This window comes from Stegostoma tigrinum, chromosome 6 (assembly GCF_030684315.1).
Source record: "Stegostoma tigrinum isolate sSteTig4 chromosome 6, sSteTig4.hap1, whole genome shotgun sequence".
In the NCBI taxonomy this organism is placed as follows: Eukaryota; Metazoa; Chordata; class Chondrichthyes; order Orectolobiformes; family Stegostomatidae; genus Stegostoma; species Stegostoma tigrinum.
This window is the reverse complement of record NC_081359.1, coordinates 83,876,182-83,902,066: the sequence shown is the minus strand read 5'-3', so window position 1 is coordinate 83,902,066 and position 25,885 is coordinate 83,876,182. Positions and strand designations below refer to the sequence as shown.

The 25,885-nt window shown below is 40.3% G+C and overlaps 1 protein-coding gene across 3 annotated transcripts in view; it reads right to left on the bottom strand.

Moving 5' to 3' along the window:
- Window positions 1-25,885, bottom strand: part of nbeaa (neurobeachin a) — an 828,675-nt gene that overhangs the window by 491,397 nt on the left and 311,393 nt on the right. For 2 of the 3 annotated variants that reach the window (XM_059646714.1, XM_059646715.1), the window contains 2 exons: window positions 20,187-20,316; window positions 16,231-16,364 (listed from right to left, as the gene is read on the bottom strand). In XM_059646714.1, the coding sequence (XP_059502697.1) occupies window positions 16,231-16,364; window positions 20,187-20,316 (264 nt within the window). The remainder of the gene's footprint in view (window positions 1-16,230; window positions 16,365-20,186; window positions 20,317-25,885) is intronic. The other variant, XM_059646713.1, reaches the window with a different exon arrangement.

Sequence of the window (25,885 nt, the reverse complement as noted above, 5' to 3'; positions counted from 1 at the left end):
TTGGCATGGCCGTTCAGTGATCACAGAACAAGTCTTCAACAAAATTCACTCTGGACTCCAATCCTTAGGTTTGTGCAAGGTCTCAGCTAGATTGAGAATCTATATCGGGGAACCTTTACAGAATAAGGGTAGAAAATTGATTCTGATCTCTTATGAGAAGCAATTGATTTAGTTTCCCATGATTATAGTAAATTGGTCAGGCTCAAGCTTGTTAGGCCAAAATTGATTGAGAAAGAATCACCTAAATAGGTTAATAAAATGTGAGGCTGGATGAACACAGCAGGCCAAGCAGCATCTCAGGAGCACAAAAGCTGACGTTTCGGGCCTAGACCCTTCATCAGAGAGGGGGATGGGGAGAGGGAACTGGAATAAATAGGGAGAGAGGGGGAGGCGGACCGAAGATGGAGAGTAAAGAAGATAGGTGGAGAGAGTGTAGGTGGGGAGGTAGGGAGGGGATAGGTCAGTCCAGGGAAAACGGACAGGTCAAGGAGGTGGGATGAGGTTAGTAGGTAGCTGGGGGTGCGGCTTGGGGTGGGAGGAAGGGATGGGTGAGAGGAAGAACCGGTTAGGGAGGCAGAGACAGGTTGGACTGGTTTTGGGATGCAGTGGGTGGGGGGGAAGAGCTGGGCTGGTTGTGTGGTGCAGTGGGGGGAGGGGACGAACTGGGCTGGTTTAGGGATGCAGTAGGAGAAGGGGAGATTTTGAAACTGGTGAAGTCCACATTGATACCATATGGCTGCAGGGTTCCCAGGCGGAAAATGAGTTGCTGTTCCTGCAACCTTCGGGCGGCATCATTGTGGCAGTGCAGGAGGCCCATGATGGACATGTCATCTAGAGAATGGGAGGGGGAGTGGAAATGGTTTGCGACTGGGAGGTGCAGTTGTTTGTTGCGGACTGAGCGGAGGTGTTCTGCAAAACCTCCGCTCAGTCCGCAACAAACAACTGCACCTCCCAGTCGCAAACCATTTCCACTCCCCCTCCCATTCTCTAGATGACATGTCCATCATGGGCCTCCTGCACTGCCACAATGATGCCGCCCGAAGGTTGCAGGAACAGCAACTCATATTCCGCCTGGGAACCCTGCAGCCATATGGTATCAATGTGGACTTCACCAGTTTCAAAATCTCCCCTTCTCCTACTGCATCCCTCAACCAGCCCAGTTCGTCCCCTCCCCCCACTGCACCACACAACCAGCCCAGCTCTTCCCCCCCACCCACTGCATCCCAAAACCAGTCCAACCTGTCTCTGCCTCCCTAACCGGTTCTTCCTCTCACCCATCCCTTCCTCCCACCCCAAGCCGCACCCCCAGCTACCTACTAACCTCATCCCACCTCCTTGACCTGTCCGTTTTCCCTGGACTGACCTATCCCCTCCCTACCTCCCCACCTACACTCTCTCCACCTATCTTCTTTACTCTCCATCTTCGGTCCGCCTCCCCCTCTCTCCCTATTTATTCCAGTTCCCTCTCCCCATCCCCCTCTCTGATGAAGGGTCTAGGCCCGAAACGTCAGCTTTTGTGCTCCTGAGATGCTGCTTGGCCTGCTGTGTTCATCCAGCCTCACATTTTATTATCTTGGAATTCTCCAGCATCTGCAGTTCCCATTATCTCTGACCTAAATAGGTTAATCATTTTTTGATTAAAAAATGGCTGCCTGAATTGGGTCCAAATTAAATACCTGTACGGTTTTAGGAAGGTCTAGGGACTATCAAAAGAACCAAGGTTACCTTGCATGTTGACCAGGAAGCAATTCCATAATTCTCCAAGGCTTGCTCAGTGCCATTTGCCTAATAGCAGAAGTCGAGGCAGAAATCACTATTCTGGAAAGCAAAGGAATCATCGAAACAACCTGCAGACAGACTGGTTTGTGGAATGGTCAGCGCCAGCCAACCAAATCGTGAAGCTCGGAAGATCAGTTTACCTTTACGGGGATTTTAAACAAATGGTAAACCGCTTGTACTCAATCCCTCACATTAAGGATTTATTTGTGAAGCTGGCAGGTGTGCTATCCTTCAAGTCTCTGGACATGAACCATACTTGCAATTGTGGTTGGGCAAGGATTCCTAGAAGTATGCTACAATTAATACCCATAAGTGTTTGTAATAATAATGCCGTCTGGCATATCATCAACCTTTACAATTTTTCAGTGGACAATGGAAAATATTTTAGATGGATTACCCAGGTTGCTCTTTATCTATTTGGCTAATAACAGGGAAGACCAATAAGGAACATTTAGAGGAGTTGGATACAGTCCTTTGACATTTCCTCCAGATGGATGTCACCTCGGAAGGGAATAATGTATGTTCCAGGCACCCCCAAGTTGATTTACTTGGGCTACTGAGTCTACAAGACAAAGTCACACTTGTTGAAAAATAAATTGAGGGCAATCAAAAGTGCCCCAGCTCCCATATCAGTGCCAGAGCTTTGATCGTTCTTTGGGTTGGTGAATTATTAAGTAAAGTTCATTCACAACCTGCTCCCCATCCTGGCATCTTTGTAGCAACTCTTAAAAAAGGGTCAGCCTTGGAAATGGTTGCATAGCCAAGCCATAGCTTTCAGGAAAGTGAAGAACAAGCTACCATTCTCTCAGGTGTTGACACATTATGAATCCACATGAGATCTGGTATTGACATATGATGCCTACCCATTTGGCATCAGGGTAGTATTAGCTCAGAGGTGGCTCAATGGAGAGAAATGCCCATTAGTGTATGCATCTGGTATTTTGGCTAATGCAGAGCATAAATACACCCAGATAGACAAGGAAGATTTGGCAGACATATCTGGAGACCAGAAGATCCATCAATACCCTTACAGAAATAAATTTGTAATAATAATGGACCACTGCTAGGTCGACTTAATGAGGACAAGGCAGTACCACCCATAGTATCAGGTCGAATTCAGTGATGGGTTCCAATACTAATTACATATAGTTATATGTTGGAACACCTTACGGGAGGCTAAGTAGCAAATGCAGATGCATTGAGCTGCCTCCCACTGGTACTCCCACTGGAAGGGTCCGTAATAGTTTTAAATTTCCTGAAACCACTTCCAGTTGCAGCTGACAATATCAGACTTTGGACGCAGAAAGATCTGGTCCTGGCAAAACTGAAACAGCTGGTAGAAATAGTTGAAACCAAACATCACAAACAGATTTCAAACCTTTTTGGACCTGGGGATGCCAGATCACAGAGGATGGCACGTTATAACTAGGGAGCAAGAGAGTGATTGTCCCAAGCAAAGGCTGCTGCCATACACTGGTTGAACTCTACCCGGGTCATCCAGGGATATCCAAAATGATGATGATGGCAAGATGTTATGTCTGGTGGTCAAGATTAGATGCAAACATAGCTGTGTTGATGCAGCAGTGCCCAGAATGCCAACAAGGACAAAAATTAACACCAGCATTTCCCCCACATTCATAGGAATGGCCAGGTAATGCTTGGACTCGGTTATGCATTGGCTATGCAGGTCCTTTCATGAGTTCAATATTCTTAGTCATTGTGGATGCCCATTCAAAACAGCTGGACACGCATAGGGTTCATTTGTCAAACATGGGGACGAAGACAGAAAAACTGCACGCATCTTTTATGATATATGGACTCTCAGAAGTGTTAGTCACAGATAATGGGCCATTGACTGCCAGCAGCGACTGTGGGTATTTCCGAAAGTCAAATGATATTCCTCATAAGGACAGCTCCATGCCATCCATTATTCAGTGTCCAAACTTTGAAGGCGGGCTAAAATGGCATCAGGAACACCAACACCGGATACAAAACTCTGCTGAGCAAGAGAGGCAGTTTACTTCAGAGGACGAAGTTTGGCATAGGAACCATGGAAATGACCCTGCATGAATAACAGGCATGATTGATGTAAGGTCATGTCCAGTGATATATAAAGTTCGGGTAGAAATGATGGTCCTGAACGAGCATGTGGACTACATGAAAGCTAAAAACTTGCAAAGGTGCGGAAGCAAAATGTGCCTGGCTCTGCAACAGCCTTTCCAACTGCTGTAGACTCTGTGGGTTCTCCGTCTCCATCAAACTTTTAAGATACCTTGGAATCTGAGAATGGGTGTGGCTGCCTTGATGCCTTTGCCGCCTGAAGAGGAGAATTAATTTCTTCTGAGATGCTCTGGGCGCAAGAGGTGAGCTACTGTGCGTTACACACCACCCGCATCAGAGGCAGAGTTAAAGGAACCTGGCCCAGTGCTAAAAAACCTCAGAAGGAGCTACAAAAAAAAAGAACCAGCCTGTCCCCTTAGCGGGGGGGGGGGGGGGGGGGGGGGGTTTACCAGATTTCTTATCTACCTTTGGGAGCAAGACCTGTTGGCACCAGTTTTCTTAAGTACCATAGGGAGCAAGACCTTTACAATTCTAAGGCAGTCTTGTACAACCAGATACCCCTGTAGAGAAGACATTTCAAGAACTTGGCAAGTTGTCAGGAAATTATTTCACATCCAAGCCAACGATGATCGTGGAATGGTTCCATTTTTACAATCGGGTGCAGCACGAAGAACAGTCCATCCATCAACTCATGGCTATCTTAAAAATGCTAGCGGAACATTGTGAATTTGGAGGATTCCTCCAAGATGCCTTGAGAGACTGTTTGGTTTGTGGCCTACGAAACAAAGTCATCCAAAGGAAGCAACAAACAAGAATAGTCCTGGATTTCAAGGTAGATTTTGAAATTGCTACCACAGTGGAGTTGGCTGCCAGCAAAATAAGGCAGTTGGCTGACAACACCCAGGTGCTAACAGTGGAAATTCAGCAGGATGTGTTATAAATTGTAGAATGCCAATCTGGCAACTGTATGTGACTGTACTGCGCCTTTAAGAGGGATTTGTTCTGTACTGTTTCTCTTGCAGAGAGGTACAGCCACTGGTACTGGAACATTTGATTCGAAAGCAGTGGATAAACAGCTTTGGCTCTTTCCCTGAGAGTTTTTTTTAAAATGGATGAAAGAAGCATGAGTGGCTATAGTCAGGCTCACACAGACCCAGTTTCAGTTTTGCTTTCAGCTGAAATTGGAGTTGGGGTTTGAAGCTGATAGATACAGGTCTCTCTCTGCAGCGAAAAGTCTGAGTTCTCTCTCTGGTGTTAGATTGTTTCTTTCAGTGATCTTTTCTCCTGGAACAGAGGAGTTAACATTTGAAAATAACCTGTTTTGCTGAATTTGCCTTTGCCTAGGATGTGTTTATGGGATGCTGCTGTATTGGAACAGTTCATATTTGGTCTTTAAATAATATAATACTTTGCTAAGTACTTTTACTGAGTTAAGGTTACACCTTTTTTTGCATTTTAAGCGTGGTGTAAGAATAAAATATATTTTGGTTAAAGACTAGTAGTGGACCAATTGAATCTCATCTGGAGAACAGTGCCTTATACTTGCCTCTAAATCAGATCAATGTTAGGGTCTTGGCTGTCTCCTTGACTTATTTTTAGGATGTTTGGTCTGATCCATAGCAAATTGGGGGCTAGTCTGAGATCAAAAGCTCGAATTCCAGGTTGGGTTTAGAATTATTGGACTCAATGACGGTGAGTTGTGAGTGCAGGTGTTCTCTTTTGGGTGATGCATTCGGTTGGTTTAAATAGGGTGTACTTAATGTAATAATGGCTTTTTCAGTGGTTAAGAGTTTCTTCGGTCTCAAAACAATTATTTGGGCTGGTTTACATAAGGTGAATAAGGCTTTTGAAATTGGCAGATATGAAGAAGTTCAGGTTGTCTATGCTTGTGAGGAAAGGGGAGATAATCACAGCCTTGGCCAGCATTTACAATTGCCAGACACACAACTGGAATCATTGCAAATGGCTAAAATTCAATCGCAAGCAGCTTGAATAAGAAGCACAAGCAAAACAGAGATAACTTCAGAGTGAGCAAAAAAATTACAACAGCTCGAATATAAAAAGGAAATGAGAAGTTTCACTTACGACTGAAAGCAGAAGGAAATGGAAGAATAGCTCTAGCAGAAGGGATAAAATGAGAATTTTTGAACGTTGGAAGTTGGAACGGAAAAGCGAAAGCCAATTGAAAATGGCAGAGGTAAAGGTAAGAAGTGGTAGAAGTGATGAAGACATGTCAATTTTGATTCATAGTCTCAGGGGCTTCCTTCATGCTTCCATCTCCTCTTCCTACTTGAGTGGAAGGATGGTGAACCAATTTGATTCAGAGTCATTCGGCAAGGAAAGAGATCATCCAGTCCAATTAGTCCAAACTAACCATGTTCCCAAACTAAACTAGTCCTACTTGCCTGCATTTGGTCCATGTCCCTCCAAGCCTTTCTAAACAGCAAACGTACTGTAGCTAAAAGCCTGGTGGAGATCTGTTTAAATATGTCCAAGCATTGCGTAGTTTGACGAGATGTACATAGTAGCCTTTTCCATTTCATTTGAGAAAATAGCTAAACAAATGAAATGGCCAATGACAAGATAAGTATTGTTGATTCAAACAAAGTCGGTAAGGAGAGCTAATGAAGTGAAAAAAAAACTGCAGATGCTGTAAAATCAGAAACATAAACCAAAATTGCTGGAAAAGCTCAGCAGGTCTGAGAACATCTGTAGAGAGAAATCAGAGTTTATATTTTGGGTCTGATGACAGTTCCTCAGAACTGAGGAAGGATCACCGGATCTGAAACGTTCACTCTGATTTCTCTGTATGGATGCTGTCAGGCCTACTGACCTTTTCCAATAACCTCCAGTTTTGTCTCTGAGTTAGCGGAGTGTCGGATCACTATCACAAGAGATATCTGGGGAGTATAAACAGGTGAAAAAAGCCATGTTAAGTGCATATGAACTAGTGCCAGAAGTCTACAACAACATTTTAGGAATCTAAGGAGGGGACCAGTTTAAGAATTTAAAAAGATCAAACAAAGTAACTATAATAGATGGAAAAGGGCACAGGAAATAGATCAGAAATATAACACTCTTAGAGAGACTGCTTTCTTGGGGGAATTCAAAAATTCACTTCCCATGAAACTTATGTGGAAGAGGAGAGAGTTAAAATTGCAAGTTAGCAGCTGAAACGGTAGATGATTATGAGTTAGCTCACAAATCAACGTTTGGCTTCCAATATCAATTTTAATCTGTGGAACAGGGAAACTGGGGAAAAAAGAAATCCTCAGGTAGTAAGAGAAAAGGAGACCTTACTGAAGATGGTAAAGGTAGTTTATCACCGTTTAAAAAAGAAATCCCTGAGGGGAAAAGACAAGTAAGAAACCTTAGTGTTTTCACTGCAATAAAGCAGGCCACGTGAAGTTGCAGTTTTGGTGGCTTAAAAAAAGAACACTGGGAAGTTGGATATGGCAAAGCAGAATAAGCCAGTGGATTCTACTAAGTGGTAAAGGAATCACTGTTTAAGCAAAAAAGCTGCAAAACATTGTACAGCCTGGTCAGGGGTTGATTGATAAGGAACTGTCGGATCTCTTTAAATAATTTACCCGGGTGGGTAAGGTTTACATGTGTTCCAGGGGAATAGGTTAAAAAAAAACATTTTAAGGGATAGGAGGGCAGGTCAATCACTGATGGTGAAAAATGAGGAGATATGTAATTCCAAAGGGATATTGTCAGGGAAAGGTAGCAATATGTGGAATTCTTGGTAAGAAGAGTAGTGGCCCGATGTACTAGTTCAGGTTTAGATTCTGATGAAATGGTGGTAGGAAATCCTGGAAATACAGTTTATTTTTGGTAATGATATAGTGGGATCACAGGTCCAAGTGTGCCTACTGTGGTTTAAAAGCCAGTGGAAAATTAGGCAACAGAGATATTACAGGAAGTACATCCTGGGGTTTTTACTGACTGTGTCATAACAAGGTCACAAAGCCACTGTTGAAGCAGAAGGAGAAATCAAACAGAACGGATAGAGAAGCTGAAGTTCAATTCTCAGAAACTAAGTTTGATCAAACAATAGAGAAAAATAAAAGAACATCTGGAGGACAATGTGGATATTTTTATTTCAGAGAAATTAGCTGAAATACAATAAAAAGATGAAAACTAAAGGTGTTTCAGAAAACACTCACAGAAGAAGAATCTGAATGTTACTCTCCCAGAATGTTACTATCTTAAAAATGAAGTATTGATGAGGAAATGGAGACCATCGTATATTCAGTCGATGAAAAATGGGCAGAAATTCATCAAGTTGTAATGGCAGTAGGTTACAGAAAGAAAGTGTTGCAGAATAGGAATTGATATGGGAGTAAAGAAAACTCAAGCCAAAATACAAAATACTTTTCTGGCCTGGATGCATAAAGATATGGTTGAATTTTGCCATACGTGTCATACATGTCAGGTAATAGGAAAATCTTAAATAGTGAGAAAACCAGCGCCCTAAATATCCATTCCAACATTTAAGGAACGTTTCACAAGAATCTCAACTGAATGTATAGGACCCCTCCCTAAAGGAAAAAGTGGGAATCAATATTCGTCAAACATAATGCGTTTACCCTTAAGAGTACTGATAGGCAGAGGGATCTGGGTGTACAGGTACACAGGTCACTGAAAGTGGCAACACAGGTGGAAAAGGTTGTCAACAAAGTATACGCCATGCTTGCCTTCATCGGCTGGGGCACAGGTAATGTTGTAGCTTATTACAAATTTAGTTAGGCTGCATTTGGAATGTTGTGTTCAATTCTAGTTGCCACACTATCAGAAGGATGTGGTGGCTTTGGACAGGGTACAGAAAAGATTTACCAGGATGTTGCCTGGTATGTTGGACATTAGCTATGCGGACAGGTTGGAGAAATTTGGATTGTTCTCACTGGAACAACGGAGATAGAGGGCAACCTGATAGAGGTCCACACGATTGTGAAGGGCATGAACAAACAGGACAATCAGAAGCTTTTTCACAGGCTGGAAGAGTCAGTCACTAGGGGCGACGGGTTTAAGGTATTAGGGGCAAAGTTAAAAGGTGATGTACGAGACAAGTTGTTGACACAGAGGGTGGTGGGTGCGTGGAACTCACTGCCGGGGAGGTAGTGGAAGCAGATACGACAGTGACTTTTAAAGGGTGTCTTGACAAATATACGAATAGGATGGGAATAGAGGGATACGGACCCCAGAAGGAGGTTTTAGTTGTGATGGGCAGCATGTAGGTGCAGGCTTGGAGGGCCAAAGAGTCTGTTCCTGTACTATAATTTTCTTTGTTCTTTGTTCTAATGGATGTGTCTATTAGATTTCAAGAGGCCATTTCATTATGCAGTATCACAGCTGAAAGGATTGTATAAGAGTTACTCAATTTTTTAAGAGATATGGACTACCCATAGAGATACAATCAGATCAAGGATCAAATTTTACATCAAAGTTAATCAAGAAAATTATGGATAGCTAAGGAGTAAAACAATTTAATTAACTACGTGCTATTCAGCATTGCAAGGAGATTCGGAGTGGTGGTATTAAACTTTAAAGACCATGTTCAGAGCCTATAGTTAAGGTTATCTAGAAGATTGGGATAAAGGAATTCCATTTGCACTTTTTGCAATCAGGATGCACCAAATGAATCAACTAAACTCAATCCATTTGAATTAGTTTTTAGACAATGAAGTAAGAGGACCACTGAAATTAATAAATGAAAATTGTTGAGTCAGAGTTCAGAGACTACGTTGTTGGACAATGTGTCAAATGTTAGGGAGAGATTAAATGGAGCAGTTGATTTGGCTAGACAGCATTTAAAAGAAGTACAGCACGTGATGAAACAGGAAGCAGACAAGAGATCAAAAATTTATACATTTGCAAGTAGAGATGAAGTGTTAGTATGACTACCAGAGGAAGGTGAATCTTTAACCCTGGGACCTTAGTGGACCTTATCAAATCAAAAGGAAAATAGGTGAAGTGTATTAGAGATAATAGGAACTGCAAATACTAGAGAATCCGAGATAGCTAGGTGTTGAGCTGGATGAACATAGCAGACCAAGTAGCATCTTAGGAGCAGGAAAGCTGACATTTCGGGCCTAGACCCTTCATCAGAAATGGGGGAGGGAAAGAGGGTTCTGAAATAAATAGGGAGAGAGGGGGAGGTGGATTGAAGATGGATAGAGGAGAAGATAGGTGGAGAGGAGACAGACAAGTTAAAGAGGCGGGATGGAGCCAGTAAAGGTGAGTGTAGGTGGGGAGGTAGGGAGGAGATAGGTCATTCCAGGGAGGTCAGACAGGTCAAGGGGGTGGGATGAGGTTAGTAGGTCAAAAATGGGGGTGCGGCTTGAGACTGGAGAAGGGGATAGGTGGGAGGAAGGACAGGTTAGGGAGATGAGGACGAGCTGGGCTGGTTTTGGGATGCGGTAGGGGGAGGGGAGATTTTGAAACTTGTGAAATCCACATTGATTCCACCATTGAGAAAGAGTCCTGGATGTACCTGAGACAATTGTATACACCGATCATATCGTCTTAAGGTTTTGAAAAAAAATTAAGCATAAAAATACCAGGTTGAGTAGATAGAGGTTATTGTTACAGCTATTCAATTTGAACATCTTATATATGTGGCAGGATGTGAGAATGTAACTGCTGATGCATTGTCATGACTTTGATGACGGAAGACCGAGATGTTCGGTGGCGGAAGAAACGGATTAGGATGGACTGTAGTAAATATTCACATGTTTTATAACATTGAGAACTAATAGCCATCTCTGTATACTAATGGTTCCTTTTTTAAAGGTGGGAGGTGTGTCAGTACTGTTCCTTTTATAGGGATTTGTTCTCTGCTGTTTCTCTTGCAGAGAGGTGTTGCCAGTGGTACTGGCAAGTCTGCTTCAGAGGTAATGGGTAAACAGCCTTGAGAAGCCTTTTTTTAAAAATTGGACAAATAAAGCATGAGTGGGTGCTGTCAGGGTCACACAGACCCAGGGTTTACTCTCAGTTAGGGTTGGGGTTTAAAGCTGATAGATACAGTTGTCTCTCTGCTGCAGCAGAAAGCTCAACTTCTCTCCCTGCTGCTAAATTCATTCTCTTGGTATTCCTTGCTCCTGGGCTGGAGGAAATAGCAGTAAGAAAAATCTGTTTTGCTGAATTTGCCTTTTCTGTGTATTTATGGGGTGTTAATATTGGAACAGTTGATGATTAAAGATTAAATAATAAATTATTTTGTTAGGTATTTCTATAAAGTTGGTTCACACAAAGGAGTCCCAGGCATGGCTGACAACAAAGATACACAGGCGACTCTCTCTTTACAAGCTATTTCCTTTTGGCATCACTGCAATATCAGTTTTGTTTCAGAGGGCCGAGGATCAAGGTTCAAATGTTAAGTAGGTTGCCAGGAGTCCAGTGCTTTTTGGACAAAATTTTGATTGCTGGATCCTCCAACAGCAGCAGTGAAAAATTTAGAAGTCACCCTAAAAAGACTGCAGGAGCATGGCCTACAAATAAATAGAGAAATGCAAGAATTTTTTTAATAGTCTCCATAGAGTACTTGGGCTATGTAATCGATGGTGAGGTACTATACAAGATGCTTCAGAAGATGTAGGCTACCATGAAGACCCCTAGACCAGACAATTTGTCTCAAGTGAGATTGTTCTTGGTAGTTTTAAGTTACCATGGCAAGTTTGTGTTTGATCTGGCAACCATACCAGAAAGCCAGCATCGATCACTGGGGAAAAAGGCAGACATGGAAATGGACCCAGGAATATGAGGTGGCTGACTGGAAGGTGAAGGAAGCTCTACAAAGGTCGGAGGTGTTAAGGCATTTTGACCCAAAGTTGCCACTACAGTTAGCATGGGGTGTTTTCCTTTACGGGGTTGGTGCTGTTCTGTCGCGTATCTTACTGAATGGAAAGAAAAGGCCCATTGTATTTACGTCAAGGTCACTAACGAAGACACAGCAGAATTACGCTCTAGTTGAGAAAGGAATGAAAACCATGTTTGGCAATAAGAAGCAGGCACTTCACACTACAGACTACGAATGTCTAACCTTCATTTTTGGGCTGTATATAGGATACCGTCAATGGCAGCAGCACGTCTGCAGAGCTGGATATTTGTCCTGTTAGCCTACTCATGAGATCAAGTCCAGGCAGGCTGAGAAACATTGGAGAAAATTATGTGCAGGCAATAATTTTTTAGTTTAGCAAGGCATCATGCATCGGGGCAGGGGGGCAGGGTGGCAGGGTGGCTCAGTATTAGCGCTGCTGCCTCTCAGCGTCAGGGACCTGGGTTCGTTTCCACTTTTGGCAACTGTGTTGCATTCGCACATTGTCCCCATGTCTGTGCGGATTTCTTCCTGGTGGTCTTGTTTCCTCCCACAGTCCAAAGGCAAATTGACCGTGATAAATTGCCCAGAGTATCCAGGGATGTGCAGGCTAGGTGGATGAGCCAAGAGAATTGCAAGATTACAGAGAGAATGAGTGCTTTTTGAAGAGTCGGTGTGGCCTGCTTCCACACTGTAGGGATTCTAAGCTTGGTGGGCCACAGGGCCTGTTCTTATGCTGTACTGTTCTTGGTTATCTTAACGTGTTTAACTTTTCTGACAAATCCAGGAATAGCGAGGCTTGATTTCCAGCACATTACCCCAATGAATCATGACGCTGTCAAGTGGCATAAGAATCTTATAAGAATTAAGCCCCCTCTCACTTTTCTAAAATCCAATGATTATACACTAGACCAACTCAACATCGTCTCAGAAGAAAATTCTACTCTATTATTTGGAAACCAGTCCTCTCTCTACGCTAATATAGTATTGCTAACAGCATGGCTGCATGCCTTAATAAGAAACCATATATATGATAACCTATCAAAAGCCTTTTGTAAAGCCAAAATATTACTTCTACTGCTTACACTTTATCCACGAAGAATTGTAATCATGCTCGAAGAAGGCACAGAAAATAGGAGCAGAAATAGGCCATTCATCCATTTGAACATGATTTCAAACATGGTTTCCCTTTCGTAAAGTCATGCCAACTCTGCTTTATTATATCATCCAAGATAGAGGATGGGAACGAATTGTAGCTGTAAAAGCTGCTCCTTTTCTGAGGCGTTTTCAGTATTGGAGCAGTAAATACTGCTTTATAAACTGCTGGATTGTTTTGGAACTTTGGGCAGAAAGAAATCAAAACTACAGCATGTTAAGAAAGGAAGAAATGAGACACAAGCAGTGGCCACATAGTGGAAGTGAATCAACGGAGAAAGAAACCTACACTTTTGTCTGACCCAGCAGTGAACCTTCATAGTTGTTGCCTCTGCTGTTTGATTTCAAGTACCTTTGGACATCAGAGTTTATCTAGGATAAAAGGGGCCCAAGCAGCAACATTTGCATGCAGAGGGTGGCACTAGTATGAAATGAGCTGCCAGAGTAAGTGATGGAGGCTGGTATGATTACAATATTTAAAAGGCTTTTGAATGGGTATATGGATAGGAACACTTTCCAGGGATATGGGCCAAATGTTGGCAAATGGGACTAGATTTATAAAAGATGTCTGGTTGGCATGGATGAGTTAAACTGAAACGTCCATTTCCATGCTGTATATCTCTACGACTGTATCTATTTCAAATTGTTCTACTATCCTGTCCTCTATAACATATTCTAACATTATCCCAAAGACAGATGATAAGCTAACTGGCCTGTAGTTAACCTATTAAATTTTTTCACCCTTCCTGAATCAGGGTGTTACATAGATAATAAAGCGTGAAGCTGGATGAACACAGCAGGCCAAGCAGCATCTCAGGAGCACAAAAGCTGACGTTTCGGAGGGTCTAGGCCTGAAACGTCAGCTTTTGTGCTCCTGAGATGCTGCTTGGCCTGCTGTGTTCATCCAGCTTCACGCTTTATTATCTTGGATTCTCCAGCATCTGCAGTTCCCATTATCACAGGGTGTTACATAGATTGTTTTTCAATCCTCTGGATCTTAACCAGAATCTAAGGATTCTCGTAAAATTAACACCTGAGCATCCAATATCTCAGTAGCTACTTCCTTGAAAATCCTAGGATAAAACTCATCAGGTCCAGGGTACTACTGGCCTTTAGTCCCTTTAGTTTCTCTAGTACAGTGTTTTCTTTCTAGAGTGATAATTGACGATTTGGTATTTTTGGAATGCTATTAGCATATTCTACTGATGTAAAATATTTATAAACTCATTAGACAGTTCCTTGTTCCCCATTATTATTTTTACAGACTCAAACTCTGATTGGCCTACATTCACTTTGGTCACTCTTTTCCTTTTTATATATTTGAGGAAACTCCTACTGTTCATTCCTTTTTTACCATAGTTCTAGCAAACCACTGGGCCGCTCTCTCATTAGAAAGAGACAACTGGTTGTGGCTACTATGACTGGTAGTCACCATGCGTCAGGCAAGTGGAAAACGTTGAGACAGAGTTCTGCATGGTAAACTCAGTTGTCGCAGGAATTGATCCCACACTGTTGGCATTGCTCTCATCGCAAACCAGCCGTTGTGTCTTCTTGACCATGGCTGCCCAACAGAGTTCTTGAAAGAAATGGAGAAAAGTCCACAAAAATCTCATGTAACAGAGTGTCCTTGTGTCTTCCATAATGAGGACTAATGAAATGTCTCGAACAGTTCCTCTGCCATTTCTTGTTCCCCATTACTATTTCTCCAGCATCATTTTCCAGGAGTCTAACATCCATTCTTATCCCTCTCTTACCTTTCTGATATCTAAAGAAAACATTCTTACAAACTTCTTTTATAATATTAGCTGGCTTTTGATAATTTAATTAAACATTTTCATATTTGTGATGACTCCAGGAATATTGGGGCTTGATTTCCATTCACACTCCCCTGTAAGCTGTGACCACAGAGTTCCCTTTAATTTTCTTACTGGTTGCATGAGCATCTGAGGTCCTTGCTCGGCAGCCCCTTCCAGAACAGAAATTCAATGCCACGGTTTGCATGCCGATTACTAAGTGTAGAGCACTGGAGCCACAACTTACAGGGAACATTTTTTGTGGCAATAATTTGCACTTCGATAACTCTTATAAATGGCATGACAATGACGAGATAACGTTTTTTGTGTTGATCGAAGGATTAAATATTGGTTAGCACATTGGGGTAATTCCCCTGTCGTCCTTCAAAATATTGCTATGGGATCTCTTATACACAACCGAAGGAATGGATGGGGCTTTAGTTCAACATCTCACACAACAAGCCACGCGAGTTGGTTCAAGCTTAGACTGATTAGTTTTATTTATTCTACTACCATCTGCCTTCCATAGGCCCTCATCTCCCAGTTTTGATAAAAACATAATATTACTTTTCATATTATTTCTACATAAGAAGTCTGGAGTAAAATCACTGACAACATATGCTGCTCCTGTGACCATAGTTAATTTTTCCTCTTTATTTTCCTACAGCCATTGACATGTCTGACTTCAGGCTTCTGCTCCATTATCTAGTTTGATCACGCAGCTATCATCACATTGCACCTTTACTTATCAATTTTGAAACAGAACATTTCCAGCCAATGCTTACCATCACAGAAGTCGTTCCCTCTGGTGATCTCAAGGATGCTTACTTGGCCCTTTCCTTACACATAAGTAGTGCCATCATCAACAGAGTGCATTTCAAACTGCACAATGACCCTAGCTGTAACTCACCACCAAAAAATAGGCACGATCATGACTAGATTTTGATGGCATCACAATGCAAGACATCATTCACACATTATGTCATGTGACACTTATTCTCAAAACTATGTCTACTTCCTCCATCCCTTGTACTTGTCACATTTTGTAGTTGAACAAAGAGAACTGATAGCATTACATCTGTGAATGGAAAACTCTGAGAGGAATAAGAGAGTAAAGAATTAGGGTTATGAGTTTTAAATAACTTGTGGAGATTCGGTTTCCAAATACATTTTTAGGATTAACAAGCATTTACATTTTTTGAATGACTCACTTTATTGTACCTAATGTCAGAATTACGTAAGTATTAAAGATTCAAAAGGCACATTTTAATTAAAAATGTATAACTCGATAAAGAAAGTAATCAAAATTCAAAGACGTTATTCAAGTTAGAAAAATATCCGACCAAAACTTTCAATACTTAGAATAATTACAGAATCACAGATTCCGAATGAATTAGGTACAAGCATTTTAGCGTCTGAAGATGCAAAAGATGATGTAAAATGTGACCTACTATCTTAACAAAAGAAAAAAAAGTTTTACTTTAAAAGTATATTACCACACATTTATCCAAAAGGTTAAGAATAATTTTCCTGTGTAAATTGCAAATGTCAGCAACCGTGCTTCAACTACTTGTCAGAAAGGTTACATAGACACCATGTAGATAAAAGTCAACTATACAGCACCTGTACCTTCGATCAACAATTCTTGACCATGGCTGCCCAACAGAGTTCTTGAAAGAAATGGAGCAAAGTCCACAAAAATCTCACGTAACAGAGGAGCAACCTTTTCCAAGGCTCGTTCAAGTTTGGCTGTGATGCTATTTAGAAATAAAAGAAACATGATTTGAGTCTTATAAAACTGCTTGAAACTGCAGAATTACAAATATTATAACACATCAACATGGTATTCAAACTCAATTAATTCATGTTTTGTAGTAATCTTCTGTTCCGTGATAAGACGTATGTAAATCATGACGTAAGTGATCAGATGACTCTGACATCAGTAAAAGAGAATATACCAGTTTGGAAGAAGCATGTAAAGAATGAGGACTTACATAATAACAAGAAAATCATTTTGATTGTCTATAAGACAGGAGGAGATCTAGTAATGTTTAATATACACGGGGTTGAAGAGACTTACTTGGATATAAAGAATTTGCAGCCTCAGTAGCAGTGTATATACAGACAATCATAACATGAGATACAGCAGATAGATATCTAATGTGCAGGTAGCAGTGCTTGTTTAAAGGAGGAGATAACCCACCTTCTCAGTTCACTCCATCGGCATACTCTGATATTCTTTTCTTCCATGAGCACATAACTGCCTTCCATCGAAATGCATCTATGCTATTCACCTCAACTACTGGAGTACTAAACTCTCTCAACGCTAAGCCAATCTACTCGGAAATTTATACTATGCAAATTCTGAACTGTAATTTGAAATGTTTTTGCTGATTGGAATTACTTTACTTTTACCTCCAGAATTCTATTTGAATCATGAGTTCACAGCTTAGTGTATATACAGTATGAATAATACAAGACATAAAATCAGAGGTGCTTACAAAAACACAATTTTCTTTCCTCTTCCACTGAAAATCAACTTATTCCTGTATTTCTCTTCAGTGCCTAAACTAATTAGGGTAGGCTAGGCAACATGCTCTGAAGATGTAATGCAATTCTGGGAGTGGTAGGAGGGAGAAAACAAAGCTGAATTCCTCAATTTTGTCAGTCTTTTTCAAATCAGGACCATTGGATATCAATGAGCAAACTTGATTTAAGTTCCTTTCCCTTTGGGATCAACCGCATGCCATGCTTCTACCAGAACTGAAATAATTAATAAAGCAAAAATTAGGGTCGAAATGTAAAATTTTCAGGATCTATGTAGATTAGTAACGTTCAAAAAAGTAAAAACAGGAGTAAGGTTATTCAGCATTTCAAGGCTATTCCACCATTCAATCAGATTTTGACTGATTTGGTCATTGTCTCAGCTCTACTTTTCTGTCTGTAACCCTGTAACCCTCAACTCCTTTACCTATCAAAATTCTATCTAATTCAGCCATGAATAAATTTAAGTAGTCTAAGAAGTCTAAGAGTTTTAAGAACTGTTTGAGGAAAAGAACATTTTCTCATCTCTGCCTTAAAGCAGCCTCTTATTCTTAATCTATATCCCCTAGTTTTGGCTTTCCCGACAAGAAGAAATATAATTCCAGTAACAGACGTATCAAGTCATGTCAATATTTTATATGTTTTAATAAACCTAGCTCTGATTTTTTTATAATACAATGATATAGACTTAACCTGGTCAACCTTTCTTCATAAAATAAGGCCTCCATTCTAGAACTAAATCAAAAAAAAACTTCTCTGAGCTTCTTCAACAGAAATTACATCTTTTTCCAAAATTAGGAGACCAAAATTAATCATAACACACACCCTAAGTGTGGTTTCACCAATTTCCTATACAGCTGCAACAATACTTCACTATTACTATTAATTTCCATCCTGCTTGCAATGAACTAAAAAATTCCATTCAACTTCTAAATCACCTGCTGAACTTGCAGACTAACTTGCTGTGATTCATGTACCAGGACTCCAGAGCCCTCTGTACACCAGATAGAAACCTGTCTTTGTTGAAATAGTATATTTTTTTCTATTCTTCAAAATGGATAAGTTCAAATTTACTCATGGTATACACACTCCAAATGTCAAATGTTTGCCCATTCACTTAACTTGTCTAAAGCCCTTTGCAGACTTGCAATCCTCCTGACAATTATATTTTCTTTACCTATCTGGGTGTCATTGACAAATTTAGTAACCATACATGTGGACTCCTCATCCAAATCATTACTACAGTCTGTAAATAATTGGACACTCAGCACTGATCCCCATGGCACTTCACTAGCTAGAGCTTGCCAACCAAAATTACTGATGCATCATTACTATCTGCTTTCTATTAAACAACCAATCTTTTGTTCATGCTAATATGTTATTCCCTACACTGTGTGCACTTAATCTGTGCAGCAACTTTTGTTGTGGCATCTTATCAAATGAAACTCCAAGTACACTGCATCTGCTGGTTCTCCTCTATCTACCATGACTCCTCCTTTGTTGAAAAGCTTTAACAGGTTGAGCACAACTTTCCTTTCCCAAAGCCATACTGTCTCTGACCAACTGCATCATGATTTTCAAAAATGCTTCTATAATGTCTTCCTCTCATGAAGCCCTAAGACGTAGTAGAAGTAGGCCATTCAACCAATCAATTCTGTTCCAGCATTCGATGAGATCATGGCTGATCTCATAATCCTCAATTCCATTTTCCTGCCTTTTCCCCATAACCTTTGATACTCATACTGATTAAAATTGTGTTCATCTCAGCCTTGAATACAGTCACTGATCCAGCCTCAATAACCCTCTGGTTAGTAGAGAATTCTGCAGAATCAGTACCCTGTTGGAGAAGAAACTTTTACACATTTATGGCTTAAATGTGTGATTCTTCATTCTAAGATAATGTCTTCTGGTCCTAGACTCTCCCACACCTTTCCACATCTTTTCCATAAGGTTGTTTCATATTATTCCAAATTTCAATGAGTACAGGACCAACGTGCCCAATCTATCCTGAAAAGACACTGCCTCCATATGTGGCTTCACTACCTCTAGCAACTTTCCAATGACAGATGCTAGGATAACTGGCCTACTGTTATCTTTTTTCTGCCTCTCTCCTTTCTTGAATAAATATATTCCATTTGTTGTTTTCTAATCTGCTTATTTGATAATATAGTCTTATCTGAATAGAACTAACATGTTTATTATCTGTGCAGCCATATCTTTCAAGACCCAGGGATATAGGTCATCCAGTCCTAAGGTCCTGTTAGCTTTTATAATCAATAGCCTTAATTGCACCTTTTCCCTAATGATGTTGATAGTATGGAGTTCATCCCTTACTGTTACCTTTTGATTTTTCAAATAACTTTGAATTGCTTTCCAAGACTTTTACCATGAAAGTAACAACAATGCCTGTTCAAAACCTCTGACATTTCTTTGTCTTCCATTATCTGTTCTCCAGAATCCTCTTTAGAGGACTTTGACAGCTTTAGTTACCCATTCTATATTCAAATGATTGCATAAATGCTTCCTAATATTTAAAGTATCACTAGTTAGCTTTCTTCCATATTCTGCTCTCTACCTCTTTAAAGTCTTAAAGTGTGCCTTATCTTCAGACCTAATGATAATCTTTGCAGCCATGGACATGCATCCTCCTCAAAAAGAGCTTTTCTGTCACTGGGCTAAACCTTTTCTGCTAATTATTAAACATCCTCTTCGAAATATGCCTCCATAACTTTCCTAACCTATCTTTTAACACAATTTTCTAGCTCTCATTGGCCAGCTGTGCCTTCATACCCTCAGTTACTTTTATTTAGTTCTTAACAGCTAATCACAGACCCATTTTTCTCCCTATCAAACAGAATATGAATTTCTATTATGTTAAGGTCATTGTCACTTAGAGGCTCCTTTACGATGACTGACAATGTTTTTACCTACTTAAACCAAAGATGTTTTTCAATTAGTTTTAATTTAATACCATATAAACTTGTATCAGAATAGAGCGAAATGTGAGAGGATAGAAAAGGAAAACTGAATTTAACCTCATATTTTCAGCAGAATCTTCTGGCATTGGAGCAACTGTTTGTACTGCAGGAAGATTTTTGCTGGTTGCACCATTCACAAAACTGGAAGAGGAGGAAGAGGACGAAGTGGAAGCAGCCTCCGCAGCACCTGTGCAAAAGCAGGTCAAAATAGAAAATGGAAAGTGACAGAGCAGGTACGCTGTAAAATGTCAATAAAAGTCATGCAACCTAACTACATTAATATAAAAAATTATATTTAAATTGAATGTAGTGAAAATAACAACCTTACAAAATTATTTCAATAATGGCATTTTGATATGTAGAAAATCAGAACACATTCCATAAGTTACACAATGACCACAACGCCAATTTTATTATGTGTAAAAGCTCTCTAGTAAATTGGTTTATAATAGTGTATACTTCAAATTTAATACTCAAATAACTTAGAAATAGTTTTGTGACCTATTGATAATATCAATTTCTACAGAAGATAAACTTCAGAGTCAGCTGTGGTCCAGTTAGATAGATTTTCACTTTAGAGGCAAAAAGTTGTAGATTTAGGGCCCATTTGAGAGATTTGAGCATAAACTCTGGACAGCCACTCCAATATAATACTCACACTGTGCATTCAAAATTGTTGACTGTCAGAAGAAATATTCACCACATACACTCTTTTAAATGCACACAGAAGACTCATTTCTCCATTAATCCATATCATTAAAACAGATTATCTAGCCTCATCGTCTTAGCATCTCAAAGATTTCATTAGACTGGCTACTGTTTTTTTCACATTTCAATTAATCATGGGAGAAATTAATCTACATAAAGACTGAAAAAAATTAGATGGGCAAAAGTAGCAAGGAGTTAAAAAGTTAAAGAGAATCTTTTCAAGATAGATTCTTATAACAGCTTGCTCTTGTGAATTTAACTGAACTCAGCATTATTCAAAAAGTTAAGATTAATCAATAACCACATTGTGAAGAGAATTCTAGGTAGCAGTGATCATAATATGATTGAACTTTACTTTCAATCTGAAGGAGAGAAGGGTAAGTTCAAGACTAATATTGTGAACTTAAACAAGGGCAATAATGAGGACATAAAATTAGAATTAGATAAGTGAACTCTCAAATTAGGTTAAGGAACAAAAACAGAAATTGCTGGAAAGACTCAGAAGGTGGGGCAGCATCTGTGGGAAGAAAACAGAGTTAATGTTTTGAGTCCAGTTCCTCTTTGTCAGAACTGCAGGTTAAGGGATAGGCCAATAAAGATGTTGTGGCAGACATTTAATAGAATATTTTGGAATACGCAGAATAGATACATTCCAACAAGAATGAATAATAAGGACCACCATCTGTGGTTAACTAATGAAGTTAGTGATACTATCAAACATAAAGAAAATACAAATCATTACCCAAAGATGAGTGGCAGATGAGGAAATTGAACAGAATATAGAAAAGACCGGCTGAAAGAATTACAAGGAAGAAAACATTAGAATATTACAGAAAGCCAGAGAGAAATATAAAAATATAGTAAGAGATTTTATGGATGTATAAAAAGAGGGAGGCTGCATTGTGATATTGTTGTTGAACTCGTAATCCAGAGATGTAAGTAATGTTCTGGGGACTTGAGGTCAAATTCTACTATGGCAAAGGGTGGAATCTGAATTCAAAAAAAATCTGGAGTGATAAAACTATTGCCAATTATCATAAAATCCCTGCTCATTCAATAATGTTTTTAGGTAAGGTAGTCTGCCATCCTTACCCCGGTCTACAGGTGATTCAAGACTCTTAACTGCTCTCTAAAAGGGCCTAGCAAGTTCACGTCAAGTAGGGATGGGCAACAAATGCTAGCCCAGGCAGTGACGCCCACATTCTGTCAAAGATTAAAATTAAAGAGAATTAATAAGTGAGCATTGGGACAATAATGAGTGAGTTTGGAGAATTAATCAAGGAAAATAAAGAGATGGCAGATTTATTGCACTGTATTTGCACCAATCTTCATTTGGTGATAGAAATGATGTTAGCAATACAATGGCGGTCTAGGTGATGATAACTTTGCACTTGATTTCCAAATTTCTGCAGAGCTCAGAATGAAAATGGGAGACTTCAACTGAAAATAAATATATTTCAGGGATGTTCAGATTCTAGATTAATTACAAAGCAACTTTAAATGTCAGCGTGAAATGATTTACATTTCAGACTTGCAGTGTCACAGTTAGATCTTGCTATGAAACCAAGTGGGGTAAGAATACTTGCTTTGAACAACAGTGCATTGCCATCCCAGGTTGACATTACATTTTCCTTTATCTTAAAAGGCAGCTTGGCTCTTCCTAAATCTATAAATACAATGACTCAGTTGCGGGTCATGTACACTCAAATGCATCAGAGGCTAAATGTTTTAAACTCAGTTGTAATATTCTTGCCTTTGCCTCAAAACTGTGTATCTCAAACTCCACACCAGAACTTGAGTACATGGATCTACATTGATTGCTTAAATCTTTCGATGAGACATTGAAACAAGGGATTATGAAACTGAGAGGCTCCTAATTTATATATTGTTTCTGCTGTTAGATAAATGTAAAAGGCTCTTGGAGAAGAAACTGTTTGAAGAGGAATGGAGATATTCTCTCAGCACGCTGACCAATACTTATTCCTTAACTGGCACACTTAATAAATGGATCTGCATGTCATTTATCTTATTGCTACTTGTGTTAGCTATATGATAATGATAAATGACATGAACCACATCAGGAGTAATTCATTAACTGTGAAAGTGTGGGATGTCCTAAAGATATTTAAGGCATCATACAAATTTAAGTCAATCAAATTGGTTTAAATTTGAACGTAAATGTTGACAAGTCAGTCAACTGATTACTTTATGAGCAGACTACTAAAGCCTAGTTTTGAAATCTTTTTTGAGATATTCTTGTTGTATCACTTTATTTCTGGAAATAACTATAATATGATAATTGGTTAAAGATATTAGAAACAATCTTAACATTACAATTGCAAAAAATGATACACTATGAAGCAGTATCATAGCAATGAATGTAGGTTAATTACTCTGTCTTCAGAATGGATGATCATAGACTAGATTTTCAATCATGCAGAAATAAAGAAGATACCAGTCTTCCAAACCTGTTTCAAAAAACAGCATTTTCACAGCTGAAATTTTCAAAATCTTTGAGGAGGGCTGAATATAAAAGGCATACACTTTATCCTCAGCAAGAGTTCAAAGGCAGCTATAGGGTCTTTCTGATATGAAGGCAGGGCATTTAACACTTTATGCGAACAGTAGGCTTCTCTGGTGCTTATGTCCAACACCATCTGTACTCCTCCAGCGCTCCCACCCTCCCACATCCCAAACAACATCCACCTAATCACCCAGTACCCTCCATCTACCCTCCCATAGCCAACCATAACCTCCACACCAAGCCCCATTACCTCTCAACACTGTCCCCCCCTTCCTATGGAGATTCATAGTCTCAATGACAAATTATGCATCATCTCCCATGGCCATGGATCCTCGAACACTCCATGCCCATTCCATCACTATTTAGAAAATTAGGATTAGGCCACATAATCTGCCCACCCTTTAATATGATCATGGCTGATTCACACTCCCATGCCCTCCCCAAACCTCTCAACAGCTTGTAAAAATCTGTTTATTTCTGAAACATATTCAGTGACCACCTCCACAGTCTACTGCTGTAACAAATTCCACAGGTTCACCAACCTCTGAGTTAAAATAATTGTCCTCATCTCAGTCCCAAATGACTGTATATTTTGAGACATTGACACCTTGCGAGTTTTGAGAAGATTTGCAGCTCACGTTGAGTTTCTGGATGTGAGTTTGCTCACTGAGCTGGAAGGCTAGTTTTCAGACATCTCGTCACCATTCTAGGTATCATCATCAGTGCGCCTCCGGTGAAGCTTCACTGGAGGCTCACTGATGATGTTACCTAGAATGGTGACGAAATGTCTGAAAACTAACCTTCCAGCTCAGCGAGCAAACTCACATCCATAATGACCCCTTGTTCCAGAGCATACAGCAAAGCAAACCATCAATACTGCATCTAGTCTCTTCAGCCATATCTGTGCTATATGTTCTATGCAGAATCACTGGACTGAAACAGGATGGGTTAAGCTTAAAAAAGATAGACATCTGAAACCTCTATTGTGTATAAATTACCATAGGACCATACAGGTATGATAATGTTAGGCTGGGAGTCAGACATCCATGAGTGTGCAACACAGGAAAAACAGGGGACAGATGAAGAAGCAAAGCGTAGAATAGAGGGTATGATGCGCAATGGGAAGTGGGCACAAGCATAGTTTGAGGGCAAGACGTTCCAAACTTACCTTTCAAAAGACTGTTTCACTCAAACTATGGCTCATAAAATCTCTGAGATATAGTGAAATGAATGTTCTTTGAAAGCTGGTCTGATAATGGAAATTGTTGAGGCCTTGGGCATGACTATCTCTAAAGCAGAGCAGGTCAGGTCAGAAAGTGCAGAATCAAAATTGGCCCATACCCTTAAGCAGCACTGTGAAAATCGTACAGCCAAGGAACTGGGTGCAGAATTTCCATTGTGTCTTGGCTACAATTTTCATTCCTCCAAGGAGTATCACCAATGCTATGAATATCCATCCTTACTACTTCCTTTGCGGCAAGACGGAAGAAAATCAATGGACAATCTTCACTATTCTTGAGGACCGCCAAATAATATGAAAGCATATTTGCTTGCACAAGAATAAACCTCAGGACATCCTGAGAGTTTCAATTTAAACAATAATGAAATTGCAACATGCAAGACTATTTAGAAAACTGCACAGATTGCAATCTGTTATTGGGAAAACCAGACTGTGCTTATTCCCTTTAAATTGAATAAAATTAGCATTTGATACAACAAATTAGGTTAAACATGGGCAAGGAAACTTCCTGCTGATCACCACATACCGTCCTCCCTCAGCTGACGAATCAGTACTCCTCCATGTGCAACAACACTTGGACGAAGCACCAAGAATGGCAAGGGCACAAAATGTACTCTGGGTGGGGGATTTCAATGCCCACCACCAAGAGTGGCGTGGTAGCAGTACTGATCATCGAGCTGGTTAGGTCCTAAAGGACATATCTGCTAGACTGGGTGTGTGGCAGGTGGTGAGGGAACAAACAAGAGGGAAAAACATACTTGGTCTCATCCTTACAGATTTGTCAGCTGCAGTTGCATCTGTCCATGACAGTATTAGTAGGAGTGAGCACTACACAGTCCTTGTGGAGACAAGCTTCATCTTCACATTGAGAACAACCTCCATCATGTTGTGTGGTACTATCACCGATCTAAGAGGGACAGACTTCACACAGATCTAGCAACTCATGACTGTGTATCCATGTGGCACAGTGGGCCATCAACATCAGCAGAATTATACTCCAGCACAATCTGTAACCTCATGGCCTTGCATATCTCTCACTAAACCATCATCATCAAGGCAGGGGATCATCTCTGGTTCCATGAAGAGTGCAGGAGGGTATGTCAGGAGCAGCACTAGGTATATCTGAAGATGAGGTGTCAAGCTGGTGAAACCACCAAACAGGACTACTTGCATGCTAGACAACAAAATGTGTGGCTGGATGAACACAGCAGGCCAAGCAGCATCTCAGGAGCACAAAAGCTGACGTTTCGGGCCTAGACCCTTCATCAGAGAGGGGGATGGGGT